Source organism: Pteronotus mesoamericanus, unplaced genomic scaffold, assembly GCF_021234165.1.
Source record: "Pteronotus mesoamericanus isolate MK-2021 breed Mesoamerican mustached bat unplaced genomic scaffold, CSHL_Meso_final contig_78, whole genome shotgun sequence".
NCBI lineage: Eukaryota > Metazoa > Chordata > Mammalia > Chiroptera > Mormoopidae > Pteronotus > Pteronotus mesoamericanus.
In genome coordinates this window covers 11,446,113-11,467,029 of record NW_026555258.1, presented here as the reverse complement: position 1 = coordinate 11,467,029, position 20,917 = coordinate 11,446,113, and the positions used below count along the sequence as shown (strand labels likewise).

Below are 20,917 nucleotides of genomic sequence, written 5' to 3'. Positions count from 1 at the left end.
AAGAGGTGCTGAAGAGGTGCTGGCAGAAGAGGGGGCTGGCAGGTTTCTAGCTGGTGCCAGGCTAACTCGGGAAGGCCCGTTTGACGTTTGAAAGCTCAGCTGCATTGCAAATGAGGCCACTGTGGCCCAACCTATGGGCTGCAGAGAGAAGGCAACACAACAGCTGGGAGACCCTGGTGCCTCTGGAGCGCGCAGTGGACCCTCCCCCAACCCCGCCTCAGAAAGAAGGTGGCAGGAGACTCGTCAGGCCTGCTCTGGAGGACCCTCAACCCCTGACGGCAGAGAGTTCGGGCATATTGGACACGTTAGTTGTTTTTGCCAAGGGAGTGCCTACAATGTGAGCTTTGACATTAAAAAAATAATAAACCCTTAATTCCCGGAAGTGGAAAATCTTAGTATTAGTTACAAGGCACATTGCAAGGCTTCCTGTAGTTTTAACTAACTGGTAAAAATGCAGATTTTTCAAAATGAGGGTGTGTTTTAGTCACCGTTACTGTTATAGCCAGAGTTTAGCTCCATATTCCTATGTGCTATTTCAGTGGGGCTGGTTAAACTATACATATCCAAGAAACTCCCAACTGCATTCTGCTTTAGTCTTAGAAAATGAAACCTGACAAGCAATGTGATGGTGCAGTGATGTGGAAGGGGTTTGCATTTAGACTGAGAGGGAGCCTTGAGGAGTGGTCACTGCCTCTGCCCCTTACTGGGCTGGGAACATTGCTTCATCTTCCTGAGCCTCCAAGTTCTCATCTGTCAAATGGGGAAAATTACAATTCCTGTACCTTGTGAGATTCTGGAGACATTAAATGGGAATATATGTGAAAGCTCTAATGTGCTCAAACTCTCATTTAATGATGAACCTCCTGTTATAAGTTCTCTTTTATAAAGCTCACACTGAGGCTCAGACACCTACTAGAACAAGGGTCTCCTGATGACTACAGTTTCTTTTCGCCAGGTTGCTACACTGGGGCTTGCCTTCCCCTAGAGCAATTATTGGCAGGAGTGAGTCCCTGGGGAAACCAATATGCTCTGGAAGGGTGAGGAAGGGAGTAGAGGGACCCCCAAGGGGGTGAGGCAAGGGCAACTGAAGGGGAAGGGCAAGGAGGAACTCTCCCACCTTCTCAGTTTGCCAAGGGCTCTGAGGTTAGGCCTTCTCACGTCTCTACTGCTGCCTTCTCCACCTCTCTCAATTTGCCCGTCTTTGTGTGGGTGAGGCTGACCTAGCATAAATTAACATTCTTTGCCACTTTTCCGCACATTTTGAAAGCAAAGTCAGTCTTTAATGATCAGTTTTCTGTTCCTTGTTATTTTCTTTTAGGCAGAGGCCATGTTTTTGTAAGATACTACATTTCAATAGGCTATTCTTTTGTCCCCAGCAAACATTCCTGAGAGGTAGGTTTTAGATGGTCCGTTTATTGCTTCTGGTGTCCAATGACCTTGGAATGAGTATCTGTCTCCGTGCCCCCCAAGGCCATGTTATTTCAGAAAGTTATAGCTCTTAAAATTGTTCTTTAATAAAAGCAAGTGCCACTAATTCTAAGTAAAGGGAGCTTTCCAAACAAGACCAGCTGTGGATGTTTTTTTTTTTTAAAAAAAAAAAGGGAAGAAAGAAACTTCAACAACAGAAGTCCAAACTGAAAACTGTACGTAGATGAGATTTTTCAGGCATTTTCGCAGCCATTTAAAAAGATATCTTCAGCAAACTCATCTAAATTATTTAAAAATGCCTGGCACGATGGACATGTTGTATCTGTAGGCCAATACTCAATCCAGGTGGAGGAATCTAAAGGGTAGATGTACCTGCCAAGAAAAAACAAAAATGAAGCGTTTGTGAGGGTGCCCGCAAACAGCGGAGGGCCGACCTCCACGGAGCTCAGGCTGACCGGTCCCCAGGGTCAGGCTGCCAGCCAGACTTGCCTGGACCGGCCTCCCTGTGGGAAGGTCCTCAGGCCCCTGATGCTCATGAAGCTGCGGGGGCTCCCACAGTTAAAAGCAGGAACATCATCTGTTTCAATGTCTATTTTTTTTAAAATGATAATAAAATGCATATTTAAACACTTTTCTCTTTACAGAGTAGCCTGAGAACTTAATGAGTGAGCGTATGTGACTTTAGGGGTCCGGAGGAGCACCCTCAGATTCATCTTCAGTCCTAGGCACTCTGTTTATGTGTCAGCAAGTCCTCAGCTGCCCTAGTGGTTTTAAATAGTGCTTTGTTTTAAACTCATATTATTTCAGTTATGCTCCTAATGGTTTGTTGGTTAACAGCAGGGCATATAAGAAACAGGTAGTGTATTTAAGAATAAATTACACTCAATTTTGGAGGGAAGAGCAGAGCCTCCCAAATATCGGTGACTTACTTGAAACTGAAATTGAGTTTTATCTGGAGAGCTTCTTTACCCATAATTAGATACTGTCTTCCTTTTTTCAGGTCAGCATTAACACAGGTTACCTTTCTAATGAAGGTGATTTCAGAGTCTTTCTCAGCAGCAGCTTCGCCTGAGAGACATACAAGTAAAGTTACCACATTCATGTTACACTGTCACCATTATAAACTCTCTTGAGCATTCCAGCCCCCATGGCTATTTATTAGTGAGTGTAAGTTTATATTGAGAGGCCAATGGCCACTGGAGAGCAACAATGTTGCTTGGGTGCCTGGGTTATATTCCCGCTCTGCCACTTTCTGGCTGTGCGGCCCGGGAAAAATGATTTATGCTCTTTGTGTAAGGGCTCAGCCCCCTCACCTGAAATACAGGCATGACAATAAAACCTACCTTGTAGAACTGTTGTAAGATTACGTGGGTTGATATATGAAAATATATACATATATTATATATATAATTCCATATATAAAGTAAGTACTCTATATCTGCTTATTATTATTCTTGTAGAAACAGGAATTAAAAGAACCTCTCCATAGTTGAACAATATTTATCTCCAGATGTCATATAGCAAAATTAAAAAGTAGTTGGTAGCTAAAAACAACAGAGTTGGGGAATTATCAAACCCTGGCAGAGTCGCCCTAATTATTAAATCCTGAAAAAACTTCTGAACATGTTGGTAAATAGTATACAACAGTAACTATGTAAACAATCAATTTCATTGGTAATACAAATTCTAGTGTACATACATTACTTCGAGCTCATTTTCCTGGGGTTTTTTTTTGGATCACCATTAATATATGACTTCCTGTTGCAGCAACATGTAAGCAACATTCTCAGCACTTGGCCCCAGCATGGGTAGCAGCATGGCTGTGTGGTGTCTTACCATTATTTTTTAAAACATTTTTTAATAGAAAATTTCAAGCATATTTGGGTGAAGACAGGCTAGTTAATTACTTCAGCTTCAGCAATCACTAATCTTTTTATCATTTATATCCACACCTACTCTAAGCACACTGTGTTTTAGAATAAATGCCAATTTGTTATCCTTGAACTACATAGTTCACAATTCTTGTGTAAGTTGATGAGGGTGTGTTTCGATATTTGTGTAACTTTAAATTTTACATATATTAAGAATGAATACCCAGAATGAAGAAATAACAAAGTATGTAAATATTTCTTAACATACTTTATAAACAGGGCAGTTTTATTTTTATAGCTGTTTAATTTATTTGCCCATTTCCTTTCTTTAAAAGTGTGTCTTCTTACATAGAATATAAACTTTATGAAGACAGTAACTCTGGCTATGTTGTTCAAGTTGCATCCTCTGTGTCTAATAAAATGCCTGGCACATAGTAAGTACTAAGTATTTGTTGAATGGAAAAATGAATGAGTGAATTCTCACCAGCTTTGTAGACATCCAGGAGGGTTGCTGTGTACTTGACAAAAACATTTTCTTCAGTGAAGGATGTGATACGAACTTTATAAGCTGGTAAAAAAAGAAAACAACAGTTCATGCTAAATACCACTGATGTCATGTCCCATGGAAGCCAGAGTTTGTCAAACGAATGAGGAAGGAAGCATGGCAAGCTCTTACAGGCTTCCTGAGGTAGAACTTACTACTTCTTCCAAGAAGCCTTCCCAGATACTCTCAGTCTGAGTCCACTGATCATTACTCTAATACTTCATTCCCCTTCGAATCATTAGCCCTGGCCTCTGTTACTAAACAAACTGTCTAGGATAAGGACAATCTTAGATTAAAAGACAGAAACACACAAAACAAACAAAATGAGGCTTTGTTAGATATAAAGTTCAGATCCTGGTCCTGTAAGATTAGTAGATCATGCCCACGGAGCACTTTGAAGAGCCTCTCCCTTCTCTGCACAACCACAGTGGGGCCTTCGTCTGTCTCACAGGCCCTGTGAGACTCCTTGTTCTCTTGCTTCCATTCCTTGGACACCTCCGCTGACTTTGGTCTATGGTTTCTCACAGTGTTCTGATTTCTGACTTTGCTTGGATTGGCACCTGTCTGACATGAGCCACTCCCAGTGCTGCCTCTCTTTATTCAGGCAACCACAGTGTGTTTGACCTCAGTTCTGGAATGACCAGCTTGAAGGGACCCATCCCTTCCATGTGGCCTGAGAAAAGATCCTTTTATTTTTGTTTTGGATGGGGTTGAATAACCTAAAATGTTTGTACATTTTTCAGATCCTAGCAAGCTAGCTAGATATCAGAAACCTATTTTAACCCAGAGAATAAATGCAATCTGGATTTAGTTTATTACTTTCAAGAAAAGACATAATAGATGAATGAATGAACTCATTGTGGCAAAACAAACAAACAAAAAAGGCAGTGTAAATTAGTGGCTTAAAATAGACTAAAAGTGTTCTGAATTTTAGATTCATAAATCTTTACAGTGGATATGATCAATGTACCTACTCTGGGTATAGGTGGAGAGAGGAAACTATTTTGTTTCTATTCCATTATTCCAATAAAAACCTATGGGTCTCCTGAAAAACCTGCTAATTTTTTTTAATATAATAAACTAAACCCAGCTTGCATTTATTCTCTGTGTTAAATAGATTTCTAACATTTAAGAGTTTAAATAGTTCTAAAATGGAAGGAAAAAATAATTTAATGAAATTTTTGTTTGCTAAAGCAATACAGTATTTTCTTCAGACCTCAATGTACTTCAAAAACTACAGTGGGTCTTGACTGAGTTGGCCTACTTTCTAGTTTTTTAAAAAATCAAGATGAATTAAAAAGAAAGAAAGAGTATAAGCCCACAAAATTCATTCTGATGGCTTTATTTCCTCTAAGAGAATTTAGTGTAATATAATGAAAATCTTAGTGGCTCCAAGTTCTACTACTTACTTCCTGCATGGTTGAGAAAATTATTTCATTTCCCTGAGCCTCAGTTTCTTCCCTGGTAAAATAAGGATGGTCCTCTGTTACCTCAAAGGTGTCTTATGGGACTCCAGTGAGAAACTATATGAGAGCAGTTGGTAAACACGTAATGCCAAATCAACTGTACTGACTTTTTATTTATGAATAATGTCCTACCAATTATCAAGAAAAAAAATTGAGATACTGTACAATATGTTCTCCCTCTCTCTTAAAAAAATCCAGAGATGAACATTAGGAACTATGGATAGAAAATAAAGGGGCTAATTCTATGAGGAACTTGGGATAAGATAACAACTGTACTTGGGCATTTAATTTAGTGCTGAGCTCTGGACAACCAGAAGGAGATGATCCTTTTGAAATGGAGAGTCTCAAACATGGACTGAAATTCTACATATATTAAAAATTATTTAGTATTAATATTTTTACTGTGTCTTTGAAAAGACTTAAAAAAAACAAACAAACCCTAAAACACCTTTGTCTCTGCCTCTGCTCCACTGACTGGAAGAAACAGTTATTAGTAAAATCTTCCATCTTGTGGCTTCTCAAAATTTCTCTTTAAATATATTTTAGAGGCTTTAATTCAATGGGATCTACTGGAGTAAGTATCTTGGCTGGGTGTGCATATCACTTCCACCATTTTTAATGAAAATCTCATTTCTTGTTGAAGGATAAATAATTTTGTGTGCTAATGCTGAAAACTGATAGCATTTTCCTTCAAAGGAATACATGGACTGTTTTATCCATACAATCACTACATAAAGTTATTGACCTTCCTGATTATGTATTCATAAAATGTCATGTTTAATGGAACTATATTTGAACTTTTGAACTTACCGTATGCAATCTCTGGTTCACATGCTGTGTTTTTTCTTTTATCTGCAGAGATTGTCAGATCCAGTTCTGGCTGCATTTGTCCACAGTCAGCTGGATTTTGTGAAAAATGGTAAAAGGTTAATATAAGGAAGCATACTCTGTATGGGAGTAAACACAGTGCTCATGGACTAAGAGACAGTCTAATATAATCTTATAAATACTAGATTCCTAAGACCTGTCTATTTTCTCCTCTTCCATAAAGTGAACCATTATATAAAGCAAAAACAAAACAAAACAAATAAAAACAAAATCTTGAACATGACACTTATTCTCAGCATGAGAGTCTACTCCACAGTCAGCTTTTTAGAAACGTACATGTTTCCATGAAGAATGAAGGAAAATTTCCCATTTTAAATATAATCAGAAGTCCCTTGAAGGAACAAAATGATAACTTCACTGATTTACAGTTATAAAGTGATGCGACAAATACCTAAGAAATATGCAGATATTAAGAATTTGGAAAAACAAAATAAAACCAAACCAACCCAGACCCTCAAGAAATCAGTCAATTATTTGTGAGGTCTGGGTTTTTTCCTTGGCCAAGAAGGCTGCCTTGGCTGTGTAAAGACCGAATGGAGAATCCACTAACTGTGAAGGACAAGGGGAAAGAAAAAGGAGCCTCTTCTCTTTGGTTGTAGTCCTATTACATAAGAAAGACTAAGTGAAAAGTAAGAATTTCACATTATGTTATCCCTCTGACAGCCAACAGCATCTGGATAGTGTTTCTCCACCTTTGTATGGTGAAAAATATCAGGCTGTTCAGGAGTTATTGAGGTGTAGTTTCACAGTGCTCAAGGAATCAGCTTTCAATCAGCTGAGACTACATTTCTCCTTCTGAGATACAACAGTTTGTCACACAGCTTTCCCCAGATCAGCTCCGGATTATGGGTGGTTACTTTAAAACAAGCATGCAGCCTAAACATGTTTTTAAAAAAGTTTACCTTCTACACATTTGCACGTTGTTCCTTCACAGACTTTCTGAAGTTGGCTATTGGATGTGCTATAAAACATGGTGCACTTTTTATCTGTGGCAACGAAAGCACGGTTAGGAGAGGGGACTAGAGCAACACACAATACATTTACCACTCCATGAATCTTGCCCATGGGGTCTTAGAGATCATCACCTCCAAACCCTTCTTTCTGTATGAAGGGCCCATGGAGGTTAAATGTTGAATTGCTTGTCCTGGCATGGGCCCTTCTATCCTCCAAAAGATCTTCCCTTCTGTGCTTGAAATTTTGCTGTTCAACATTCATTTCTTAAAATGAAAATATTCGGTGCTTCCATGAATGAGAGGAAATAAATTAATGTTACATGAGAGTTTATTAAAAGAATTGTAACTGTCCAGACTGGAGAAGAAAAGAAGTGTGTGTGTGCATGTGCACACATGTATTTTCTCTTTCGAGAGAGAGAGGGGTTAAGTGTGTTCTATGTGATTTCAGAAGTTAAAACTAGAATGAATGGGTGTCAGAGTTTGGTTCATTCTAGGAATTTTCTAAGAACTAGAACTGTCCAAAGTGGAGTTTTCTGTCTTGTGAACCAGGGAGCTCTCCAATCACTTAATATTCTTAGAAGTAGCAGGATGATTAAATTTGGGTCATTCATTCAACATTTATCAGTATACATTATGTGCCTGGCACTGTGTTAGATATTAGGGACACAATGGATGGCAATGTTCTTTCTGGGGTTGCTAAGAAAGACATACAAACAAATAACTACAATGCAATGTGAGTGTAACAACTACCCTGATAGAGCTCTCTGCAAATTTGATGAGGATGTAGATGGAGTAGAAGTTGATTCTGGGAGGATTAAAGAAGTTGGAGACTAAGTGGGCTTCTCTAAAAAGGAGAAGTGCAATAAAAATAAGCACCAAAGATAAACTTGAGGCAAAGAATTTGAAATCTGGGCGCAATCTGAGTTATTTTAAAAATCAAAGAAACTGAGGACCAGAGAGATGAAATGATTTGCTCAAAGTTCTGCTATAGTTTATATGTCCAAGTTGGAACTTTTGTGAAGAGTGAGCCTGGAAGAGGCAATACATACATTTCACAGGCCTCTAGTGGATTTCTAAAGGTTCTGTAACAAATACAAAATAGTCCTCTGAAGAAATTTCAGAGCAGAGTTGGTTACCTGGTCTGTGGTATTCATACACTGTGAAAGTAGCAGGATTCAGAAACCCAACTTGAAAAGATTCAATGATCCGAAATCGAACACAGAGGAAATCATTGGAAGGAATCTGTTTGGCAAATTCAAGGTTTAAGGAAATTATGTGAGAGAAGGGACTGATAATATTTCAGCATGTACTTTTTGAATAGTAATAGTAAATAAAGAATTATGGGAAGTAGAACCTACTGAATTAAGTTGCAGAATAACATGTCCATCTTTGATTTGGTAATCAGTTAATAGTTGATCCACTCCTTCTGTAAGCTGAAGGAGAAAAGAAAAAAGCTTGCGTTTAATTTTATGACCTTTTTGTTTAAAGGTACTCACCCAATGAGAGGTTAGATCATGGGGATATAAGCCACTATTCAAAGAAGTTGAAGAGCAGCTCCTTCTCTTTGAAAAGTTGGAACTTGTTATCACATGCGCTCACAGTGTTTGTGCCATGGAAATACATGCCCTCACTTTGTTAGTGTATGTAGCTAGGAAGTTAAGAAAGGGAGCAAGTAGAATTGGACATTAAACCTGATTCACTAGGGAGTTGAATGGAATGTCAAGCCTGATTTACTAGGGTGCCATAACATTCACAGGCTCCCTAGGGGCCTGCTACATCCTCCTCCATTTGGGGACTTAATCCCCAAAGTGGCCAGGAAAAATTGCCTACCAGTCATTAGCTACAATTAGCTGGGATTACAGAGGGAGGGATAAAAACAGCAGGGGAAATTCCTTTGCTGGGCACACGAGCAGTAGAAGCCAAAATGGCGCAGGTGGAGGTAAGCACATGTGCAGTAGAAGGCAGATGATGCAGCAGAACTTTGGAGCATGAGAATCAGAGCCAAAAGGGTGACATCAAGGGGCAGAATTTAGCCTAGGAAAATCTGGGGAAAAAATCAGGTTGGATATGGGCATGAAACCCCAGATGAACCAGGAAAGGGATTGGTTAGGGGGAGGGCCCAGCACAACCCTAACCCTGGGAAAACCAGGAAGTCGGTGGGATAGTTTGAAAGAAAGCCTGCTCATTTCCGAAAACCAAGAAAATATATGGAGGATTATCAAGGATCTCAGAGCAGTTGCTACTGGCTTGCCCACTTTCTACATCCCCGAGGGTGTATTAGCTCCCTTCACCCCAATAAATTTTGCCACTACACTTAAACTTCTCCTGTGCCTGTGCCCTTTGAAATTCCTTTCTCATGACACTCCAAGAACCCATTTACACCAGCACCAAGTTCACTGGAAAATCAAAATTTAAGTAGATTGTTGGTTTGGAAAGAATATTCTGGGTGATTCTATGAAAGTGACATATTAGAAAGAGAGAAATATCTTTCTAAAACAATGCCATAAAGAAAACCAAGAATTCATAACAATACTGAAAAAATTTACAGCTCTTAAGTCTTCTGTGTTTGCTTCGATTCCAGTGGGCAAAGAGATATCCATCACTGCATGGGAGGACCCAGATGACGATTCTTCTTTGCCGGGCTTGTGGCTACAATCATTAGAGATTAGAAAATGGAGTAAATAAATAGATAAGATTCTTTAAGAAAAGGCCATATTCCTTAGCAGGCTTTAATTTTCCAAGTTGGAGCTCCGCGACCATGTATGCATGGCAATTTCTGAATTTTAAGGGGGAAGAGACAGTTGAGTCATCTATACTAACTCTTTACCCGCTTGATGGTTAATCTCAGTAGAGCTGAAGAGATAGAAGCCATCAGTCCAAGCTCTTAATTAACCACTTGAGGAAACTGAGGATGCAAGTAAGGCACTTGGTCAAAGGTCACATCACTGGTTAGCCTCAGAGCTGCAAGTCTCTTGATTCTCATTTTTGTATTTTTTCGAACAACGCATATTCAAAGAAGAAAATAAGTTGTATATAGGAAAAAGATTCAATAAGCATGATCAGGAAAACACTGGATGCTAAAATATTAGCAGCTGTTTTTTTCTGTATGGTGAGATTGTAAGTGATTATCTCTTTTCCATGCTTCTTTGTATTTTCTAAAATTTCCACAATAAACAATTTATTTTTAAAAAATGCTTTAAGGACTATCGTTTGTCTAAGAATTGTGCTTGTGGAGAAGCTAAGGAGTAAGGTAAGAGGAGTAAAATGAAAGATTTTTTTTTTTCTGGTAAGAGAGAAAAGAACACTAAAATGGGGAGTCAGGGAACTTCGGTTTTATCCCAGTTCTACTGTGAGATTTCCACAAATCATCTTCCCTTTTTAGAGCTCATTTTTTTATTTCTAATAGTAACTCTAAAGATGTATAAACTTGTATTTTAAATTTATCTTTGTAATTCTAAAGTTTTAAGCAGAGTTAGAAGATTAAAAAAGGGCAAGCCGGTGGGCTCAGGACGAGGGACAGGGGTGGAGTGAGTGTGGTTTTGCAAAGACGGGGCTCCAGGTGCCAGCTTCATCTCAAGATGATTCAGAGATCGCTGGCCATTCAAGAGTGGAACTTGAAAGATCAGTCAGGGTTAAAGGAAGAAACTGGGAAAACAGCTTCATATGGGGGAAAATGAATTGATCTCACCTAAGGGAATAAGTATTAGTGAAATGGGAGGTATTACTTGAATTAGTGAGTAGGCAGAGGATCTCTTGTCCCCAGCCGCACTTCATAGAGAATACATAAAGCAGACCCTATTCAAAGTTTTAGGTGTAATATCTACCATAATAATTTAAAATATAAGATTTATGTCTTATAAAAATAGTAAGTCCATTCTTCACCAGATTAACAATTTAATCTTGGAATGTAATATGACATCTGGACTTGTCCCTAATTGGATGGGTGTGTGTCACCATAAGAAGAGAACTCTTGCTCACAGATGCAAAGACTCTGTCAATGGGATGGAAAAGGGCCTCCTAAGTGCAAAGTATCTATGAAAAGTTGCTGGAGCCTTGGCGACTGATTGCCATGGTGATGGTTTTGACCATGGAACCAAAACCTTCCTTCCAAGAAGCCCTTTCCCTGCTGCCAAAGACAGCCCTCTTGACCAAAGGCATTTTGTTCCAAGAGAAGGAGAGAAATAAAAGCCTTTTTTCTTTTCTTATAAATATAGCAGAGAGGTTGTAAAAAGCATACAAATGAAAGAGACTCTGAGCACAGAGACTGTGTGCTGGCGTTTTTTAAATCAGGAAAGGGAATATTAGAAGGCAAAGAATTTCTCACATGAATAAGTACTACACAGTTATTCTTATCATTTATCCAACATAACTTCAGCATCACAGAACTAATATGCCATCTGACTTTTCTGAACATTCTGTCACCAGTTTGTAAAAAGCAAACTATAGAATATTCAATATTACATCTCTGTTTGCTTTCTTTTGTATATTAACAATCTGGACTTAGGCCTCCTGTCAATGAATTCAAATGAAGGAGTTTTTGATGAGAGTCTTTTTATACAGGGTGGGGAAAAAGTAGGTTTACAGTTGTTTGTATGGACAATGATACAGTAATTAATAAACAACAAGAATAAACTCTGTGTTTTGTATACTCACAACTGTAAACCTATTTTTGCCCCATGCTATATGAGGGGGTACCCCCCAAAAATTGGAATAATCTTCTGATTCTCTTCTGGAGGGCGGGCCCCTTGTCGCACAGGCTTTCCCCCTAAGGAGTGTTCTAGGCACCTATCTGTACCAGTGCACTAGCTGGTGGTGTTGTCAGAGGCTGTGTTTGGCTTCAATGAATTTTTCTGGAAGACTCTTTCAGCGTGTTTGCCCGTTTCAGGATGGGTGATTTACGAGCACATCTGCCCACATCACACTCAGTGTTCAGCAGTTTTTGACCAAAAACAGCATGACCTTTGTGCCACACCTTCCCTATCCATCTGATCTTTTCCTGAGTGACATTTTTTTTGTTTCCTGGATGAAAAAATTCCTCAAAGGGAAACATTCTGCCAATGTGAAAGGAGTAAAAAAACAAACAAACAGCAGAAACACTAAGAGGCATTAAAATTCACATGTTCAAAAAGTGCTTTGAGCAGTGGAAAAAAAGTCTTGATGGGGGTATTGCAGCAAATGGAGAGTACTTTGAAGGTGACTGGTTTAAACATATAAGAATGACTACACAATTTTTTATAAATAAATTCCGTTTTTTCGGGTTCCGCCTTGTATATACCAGAGTTGGGGAACATTAGCATGGGAAGAAACTTCGAGGTCAGATTGTCCAATATCCTGACTTTGCAGAAGAGGCCCGGAGAAGTAAGCTGTGCTGCAGGTCACTGGAACACCCGTGGCAGAGGCTGTGCCACAGGTGTCCAGCTGCGCCATCAGAGGGCACCTCCTGTGCCCACTCTAGGTGCCCCCCGAAGGTCCTGTGCATTGATTCTGGCTCTACCCAGAACAAGTTTGCCCACAGCTCCCTGTGCTTGCACCCCTTCCCCAGAAGGGAGTGACCATGGCAGTCAGGAAGAAGGAAGCTGACTGGGACAGGGCGACCTGAACGGGAAGCCCTTAGAAAGTAAGGAAGGATGCTGGATGGGGAACAGAGAGCAGAGACTGGCCAAGGAAGGAAGGAAGGAGGGATTGAGAGCAGGCTGTCTGGTGAGGGAATCCTGAGAAGATTGGGTGACTGGGCTGGGACCACAAACAAAGCTGGGAAATGGCTGAAAGAAAGGAGGTGAGAAACAATGTGCTATTCCTTGGGGTCAGGTGTCTAACATTCACCGGTTAGAGGAAGTAGCTTAGATACTAGAGTGGCTGGCAGGGTATGGGGTTTGAAGCCGTTGCTCTGTCTCTAACTTTGTCAGAACTCAGCAGGTTAGTTCACCTCTTCAGATCTCAGCATCTTTGTGTCTAAGTTAAGGGGATTACGGTATCATCCCTAAAATTCTTTTCAGCTCTAACAACACAACTCTATGGAATTTTTAACTTACCCGTACTGAGTGCTTTGATGTCAGGTGTGATTATAAGTAAAATCAGCAAAATACCAATTGAAATCACTGTTATTGAGAATAGAAAGAGTCAAAGGAACAGAACAAAACATGAGGTCCTGAGGGGCGGTGAAAAAGAGGGAAGAACCCTGAGTTCTAGTCCTGGCTCTGCCACTAACTGACTCACTTACTGTGACTGCTAAGGAAAATATACATATTTTCAAAACCCTACATTTTAATAAACATTTTAGAATGGTGGGAGTGGTAAGCAGAATAATGGCCCCTAAAGGTGTCCAACTCCTAACCTGAACCTGGGAATTAGTTACCTTACATAGTGAAAGGGACTTGCAGATATGATGCCATGGAAGATCTTGAGATGCGGAGGTCATTTTGGATTATATGGGTGGACCCAGTATAATCACAAGGGCCTTTTTATAAGGAAAAGAAGCAGGAGAGTCAGAGAAGGAGATATGATGATGGAAACAGGAATCAGAGTCAGGGAGAAAGACTGGAAGATGCTGTGCCGTTGGCTTCGAGGAGGGAGCAAAGCGACCTCCAGAATCTGGAAGAGGAATCTCCTCCAGAGTCTCCAGAAGGAATGCAGTTTTGATGATGCTTTGGTTTTGAATTGTAGGATAATAATACATGTGGGTTGTTTTAAGCATTAAATTGTAGGTAAATTGTTACTTGGCAGCAACAGGAAACAAATACAGTGGCCAATTTAGACCTCTGGGATTTGTCTGCAGAGGGTGTAGTACCAGTGGTTCTCAACCCCTGCTACTATTAGAATGGCCGCCGAAGGTGAGGCTGGATTTTTGGGTAGCTCTAAAAGCTCTCCAGCTGTCTTCAACGTGCAGCCTGAACCGAGAACCACTGGCTGATACTGGCCAGGGCTTTTGCTAGGCACAGGACATCTTTCTAAATAAGAGAGTAGGAGCTGCTTATGAGAAAGTTGTTTTTCTTTTCCTAATACATCACATCTCTACCTTTCTGAAAGACCAAAAAAAAAAAAAAAAAAAAAAAATTACAGTGCTTGAATTAGAAGATGGCCAAAAACAGGAGGAAAAACTATATGAACAAAATACAATGCTGTCCTATACAGTAAATAGCTATTTAAGAATAGCTGTTATGTTTTACATTTAAACAGGTGAACTACTTTGCATCTTCTGGTCGTCTTACATTTCAAAAAGATGTAAAGAAGTGGTGTAATGGCGGACCTGAGCTCTTGAAGTCTACAGTCCCCCAGGTGGAAATGCACTTACCTCGCACACGCCACCAGGCGCATGTAGTATGGGGTGCCTCTGTAGCTGGATGCTAGCACAAACAATAAACAAGCAAACAAACAAAAATGAGAATAAACCATTTTTAACTGTTTTTTAAAACTGTCAGAACAGAGTCATTAATGAGCGCATCTCTGAACACACAAAAATGATTTGCAATTTGGAAGTTGGCACTTTTGGTGATTATATAAAAAAAAATTTGTGGCTACTGACAACATCAGGAAGTCTTTACACCATTAGAACAATTCACTGCTCCCAAAGAATTTATAAGTTAAGGAAGGAGTCATTTAAGGTAAATATGTATTGGTAACATGTTTGGCGGGGGGAGGTTGTAGGGAGGAAGAGCAGATGCCTGGATTCATGGGTAGTTGGGAAGTTTCCTGTAGGAACAGGCCTCTGAGCCACACATGAAAGCCATCAGGACAGAGGAGTGGCACACAGTCCGACCATGGGCTCCTGGAGAGAGGGGTGCTGGAATGTGTATGTGAACTTGCTTTTGGACTGAGAGGGCAGTACTAACCCACCAGAGAGGGATGCGAAGGCCACACGTAGAAAAAATGGCACATTAATGAAAGGCCATACGTATTAGAGAGACCAAGTTGAAGATGGAGACAGAGGAATATGTATTTGCCAGAACCCTTGGGATATGGAAAGGGTAAGGGGTAGAAATCCAACAGGGTGATAAGGAAATTCAGGGTCCTAGAATGGAACACTGATATGAAAGTAACAGAAATTCAAGGATCTGAAATTAGACCTTTCTGGGTGGGTGGGTGGGTGGGGGGCTTTACAACTAGTTACATTCTTCTTCTTTTTAAAATTCTCACCCAAGGATATGTTTATTGATTTCAGAGGGAGAGGAAGAGGGAGGGAGAGAGAGAAGGAGAGAGAGAAAAGGAGGAACACGGAGAGGGAGAGAGAGGAAAAAAAAACATCGACATGAGAAACATGGATTAGTTGCCTCCCATATGCGCCCTGACCAGGGATCAAACCTGTAACCTAGGTATGTGCCCTGACTGGGAATTGAACCCACAACATTTTGGTGTAAGGGACAATACTCCAACCAACTGAGCCACCTGGCTAAGACAACTAGTTTCATTCTTAAAAAGTAAATTAATCAAAACAATTTCTTGATCAATAGTGCATACGTTTAGTTACTATTTAATATCAGTTTCCAACTATTATTAAAGAGTTACTTCTATTATAATAAATGGCAGTAATGTTTATTCTGTGATGTCAACCTGCTAAAGAATTTTATTAAGAAATTTTGATTTTTAGGCAAGCACAATTTTCTAATCAAGGAAGCTCTCTGACATTCCTTATGCTTAGGCAAAATTACAGTGTAAATCATGCTGTTTTACCGTCGATGTTCTGGGCTTCAATTTTCAAATGAAAGCTGCAAAATTCCTCAGAGGTACCAATTTTATGAACCACAGTTTTTACCTAGATTGGGACAAGTAAACAAGAAGATTTAATTTCAAGTGGGAAACGAAAAATATATTATGGTAGGACTGCCGCTATAAATGGCATGGATGTTTAAAGTATCATTTTCAAAATCCAGTGCAAATGGTGCTCATTAAAGAACCATTTTCTCAGCAGCTGGACTTCTAGCCAACTCCACAACCTGACACATAGTTGAGAGTCCCAAAGGAAGCAAAAACTGACCCCTGGCCAGGCAGGATGTTGGTCCAAATTCCGTGTAGTTAAATCTGAGCACCTCATTCTTCAGAAAACTTTTGAAGACTCTTGTCTTTGAGACGGTACACTCCAATTTTACACATAACACTACAAGGAAGGGTCGTTTTCTCCCACCCGGACACCACTGTGGTAAACAACAGGTTATGGGTGTGTGCGGCCAGGAGCAGCGTCGCCAGGAGTCGTTATATTGGCAGCAACTCGAAGTGACAGAGAAGTGGACAATCTATCCCCTGCCCATGCACCCTGACACAGTCTTTGAAGGAATAAATGTACGAAAGATAGGAGCATAATAATAATCATCAATAGAATGTTAATGTATGCTCAGAAAACATATTTCAGTTTATTTTAGCCACTTAGTGGCAAGTTTTTCCAAGCTGTTTATATATGTCCATGCGGTCTATGGCTAAAATAAAGTAAGTATATATACATATCTCCCCAGTGATGCTGGATAAATGAGATGTGACTATATTATTAATCATAGAAAACATGTCTATGTGTGTGTGTATACACACATGTATATGTATCTATACATATGTAAGCATAAAGTTGTAAATATATATATACATACAGAGTGGGCAGAAAGTAGGTTTACAATTGTGAGTATGTGAAACACAGTTTATTCTTGTATTATTATTTGTTAATTATTGTATTATTTTCCATACAAATAACTGCAAACCTACTTTTGCCCAACCCTGTATATATAATTATATATGTAGTTTCCACAAATACACAGACTATATACATGCAAGTTATAAAAATAGCTATTTTCAAGAAGAAATTGTGAGGACAGCTATCAAGATAGCTAGAAAGGATTAGATGAATGAATCCTACTTCAGTCATAGTTACCAAAGCCCAGACATGTGTAACTTTGTGGCAAAGTCCCTAAGTTATTGTATGTTACTTAGGGTAAGCAGACACCTAACTTCCAGGTAAGTTGGTTCTCAGTGAAATACTTACCTGCACTGTAGCCAAGCCATTGTTTCCAGCACGGACGATAAGGTCATCACTGACAGACACCTGGAAAGGCAGATGGAGAAACATGCTTTCGTGTATTATGTAACAGGGAGGGAGGAGAGAGCACAGAAAAGAGTGAGCTGGTACCTGCGAGCTTCCTCTCTCAAAGCTGTTGTGAGATTAAATGGAAAAGGCATTGAAGATCCTACGCACAGAGTAGGCCCTAAAAAATATTGGAATTTCCTTTCTCTTCTACAGCTAAATCAGGTCTGAAGTCACCTAAATAAGCCAGCAAAACCAACATGTAAATAAAAACACTTTGGTTACTTTTTGATTTTTATATGGTTATGGTGAAATAGGATCTTCATTTCCTCTGCCTACTCTACAAATTCCTTTCAGTACCTAGCCTCCTATGTACCAAAGGAGATCCTTGTCCTTAGCAAGGACCGAGAACCTCAACATAACTCTAAAGTAGGTGCACTCTCTGTTTGCCCCTCCCACCTTCTGCTTTGCACACCCACTCCACCTCCAAATGGCTAGTTTTCCCTACTTTCTCTGGTTTCTGTTAATGGAAACCCATGGCAACCCACCTAGTTCACCTAGCACCCCACCGAGCCTGCCAAATCCTTAGGTGCTGCTGCTCTTCTTCCCACCCTGCAGGGAGGAGAGTGAAGACACGAACCGAGTTAGTTCCCCCTTCCAGAGAAAATCTATCGTATAAATGCTCTCTAATTTGTGCAAAGCATGAAAGAGGTCATTTTGAGCAAGAGGCCTGAAAAGTTGGTTCTTACTCGCTCCAAGGCTGCAGCCTGTCCTTCCCTTTACATAGAACACCAGAGCAAAAGGTATTTGGCATTCATGAAGGGCTCTCAGCCCTTCCTGAAAATTTTAGTAAATGAAGGTACAGAGGTCAACTTTCTTGTTCACCCTGGTGGAATTCAGCAGCATTTACTGGAAAGCCAGTAAACTGAGATACTGCAAGAGAGGCGGGTTTTAGGACAAACAAGTAACAAATAAGTTTGGCAAATGTTGTACACTTTACTGTGCCCACAGCTCCTTCCACACAATCACTACACTTAGTCGCATGCATGTTAAAGACAAGGGGATCCTGTACTAAACAACTTATTTAACTTCACTTAAACTAGAGTTTCCCACCAAACATTTTTTTCTTTCATGGAACACATTTTAGGAAATGCTGGAGTAGAGAATGCCAAACTATGTAAAAACAGCCCAGGTTTCACGTAGAGGCAGCATCATGAGCTGAGGTTTAAATTATTTTAAGAGGACAAGAGGCCCTTAACAGCATTGCTCATGTAAGAGAATGACAACTCCAGCTTCCTCGGGTGGTGGGCTCCTGTGCTCTCTGGGCCAGGAGCTCCTTGTTTGAGCTTGGACCCATGGCTCCGAGAGTGTCTGGGGAGCTCTAAATGCTCCCAGGGAAAGGCTACCAAACTGGGGGCCCAAAGCACAAACGCCTGGAGAGGCCCAGGCGCAAAGCAAGTATGGATGTATGTGCATCTATGTATGTCACATAACTGGGGACTGTAACAAGTTGAAGGATGCAGCCACTGCCAGCACCTTATTGCCAGATCTTTGGTTTTTCAAGAGAATTTGGAAAACAGGGTTTTGTTTTTTTGTGTGTGTGTTTTTTTTTTGTTTGTTTGTTTTTGTTTTTGAATCTCAAGATTTTAAATGTTGGAATAAACTGGTTAGGGCAAGTTCTTTATACAGTATTTTCTAGATATGAATCAGATATTATTCCTAGCAAATATTTTCTCCTCCTTCATGCTCTTTTGCAATGTGACTTTGACATTTCTCTTTCAACCTGGGCTGACTCTTTGACCCATTTGACCAAGAATATGTTGCAAAAGAGACTCTTTGAGTAACTTCTGAATCTGTATCTTAAGAGATCTTTAGATATGCTTTCAAATTTAGAAAAACTTCTTGGAATCTAGCTGCCACGCTGTGAGAAAGCCCAAACAGCCATTGGAGAGAGGCGTAGGAAGGAGAACGGAGGCCCCTGGCTTAGTTGTAACTAGGCTTAGTTGTAACTAAGCTTAGTTGTGACTGAGCTCCCAGTCAAGGAAGCTACCAGCCACATGCGTGAGGCCGGTTTGGACCTTCCGGATATTCCAGCACCCCGATCAATGCCACATCCAGCAGAAGAACCATACGGATGAACCCCACCCACATTTCTGACTCAGAATCATGATATATTAAAATGGTATTGTTCTATACCACTAAGGTTTCAGATAGAGCTCTTTACAAAATTAGAAAGCTGAAACACTGGGAAAGTGACTATTTGTGTATCGTTCAGAAATAAAAGGTTGTATTCGTGAAAGAAGCTTACTACAGAGATGATGTTCTTTGGTGTTATAATTGGCATCCTAAGCCTTGAATATTTTGGATGTTTGGGAGATTTTTCAGTACTGCCCTCTCAACTCCTGTATAACTTTAAATTTAAACCAAATATCCTGAGACTTTTACACACATCTAGAAGTGGAACACCTCCAAAAAAAATCTCAGGGCACAGTGTGTGGACCTGCAGCTCTGCTCAATGGCCAGTATTAAGATCCTGTGGTTTGTAGGTTGCTGAAAACCAGGAACTCCTGTGGAATTTCAACTATTCTAATAGTCACTCGGGGACAAGTCCTTTCATCGTTTTGCAGTCATCTTCCTCCTGAGATCCAGGGTCCTGCAGGGTGTGTGGAGGTGCCTCAGCACTCCCCTGGTAGGGGAGGAGGGTGCGAAAGGAGGATGAGGCAAGTGGCAAGGCCATCTCATCACCATCCTTTCAGCCAAAGCAGCTTTGCTGCTTTTGGGATTTAAATATTGGATTAGCCCTGGCCAGTATCGCTCAGTTGTTTGGAGCATTGTCCTGTAAACCAGGGGGTCACAGGTTTGATCCCTGGTCAGGGCACATGCCTGGGTCGTGGGTGAGGTCCCTGTTCAGGGCATGTGCAAGGGGCAGCAAATCAGCATTTCTCTCCCTCTCTTTCTCTCTCTCTCCCTCCCTCTCTCTCTAACATCAATAAGCAAGTCCTCAGGTAAGGATAAAATATAAAAAATAAATAAACAAAGATTGGATTAAAATAATAAATAAATGTTGGAATATGTCCATGACAATATCTATATCCATATCCATCTTTACACACACACACACACACACACACACACACACATGAGATACTAGTTTGCAATTTTTACATTAAATTTACTTTTCATAAACATGAATTTGTGGAGAATGTGGACAGTAAGAACCATAATCTAAAATGTGGTCATTGGAAAAATATGTATTGGTAGCTGTATACTGTCAGCTACTATTATTAATATAGAGCCTGGTTTTTCCAGTGTGTCCCTTTCTTTGGAAAATTCTCATAGGCCATCAAGGCTTTCATTTTTAAAAATCCAGTAGTGGCAAAGGACATGGGGCAAGTTGTTAAAGAGCCTAAGGTCAGTTACATTTTGGCCCCAGTCTGCATGCATGACCAGGCCCGATGGACCCCTTGGAAGGACTCCCAAGTGTGTCTTCTCTCCTATTCTACTGCAGTGCCCTTGTGCTTGCTGTTTTCTATGTCTGAGATGTTATTCCCTTTTCTTCACCTGGCTAAATTCTTCCAGATGTAACCTGCTCATCTGGATGCATTGGACAAACTCCTCCTCTCAGGCTGGCTCAGGAGGTCCCTCTCTGTTCTTCCATCTACCTGTCAAGCTCTTATTTTTCACTGTCTGTTTAAATGACCGCTCTCCCCGCTCCCAACACACACACGTACACACAGGTTCTCGGTGCTTTGTTTTTCAATCTTCAC

The 20,917-nt window shown here is 40.3% G+C and overlaps 1 protein-coding gene across 2 annotated transcripts in view; it reads right to left on the bottom strand.

The window, feature by feature from the left end:
• Positions 1 to 1,262: 1,262 nt before the first annotated feature.
• C5 (complement C5) overlaps positions 1,263 to 20,917 on the bottom strand; it is an 80,399-nt gene continuing 60,744 nt past the window's right edge. For both annotated transcript variants that reach the window (XM_054584463.1, XM_054584464.1), the window contains exons 31-41: positions 17,112 to 17,171; positions 15,818 to 15,899; positions 14,442 to 14,493; positions 9,697 to 9,799; positions 8,509 to 8,583; positions 8,287 to 8,392; positions 7,100 to 7,183; positions 6,120 to 6,209; positions 3,784 to 3,867; positions 2,358 to 2,496; positions 1,263 to 1,800 (exon numbers count right to left, since the gene is read on the bottom strand). In XM_054584463.1, the coding sequence (XP_054440438.1) occupies positions 1,662 to 1,800; positions 2,358 to 2,496; positions 3,784 to 3,867; positions 6,120 to 6,209; positions 7,100 to 7,183; positions 8,287 to 8,392; positions 8,509 to 8,583; positions 9,697 to 9,799; positions 14,442 to 14,493; positions 15,818 to 15,899; positions 17,112 to 17,171 (1,014 nt within the window). In that variant the 3' untranslated portion in view covers positions 1,263 to 1,661. The remainder of the gene's footprint in view (positions 1,801 to 2,357; positions 2,497 to 3,783; positions 3,868 to 6,119; positions 6,210 to 7,099; positions 7,184 to 8,286; positions 8,393 to 8,508; positions 8,584 to 9,696; positions 9,800 to 14,441; positions 14,494 to 15,817; positions 15,900 to 17,111; positions 17,172 to 20,917) is intronic.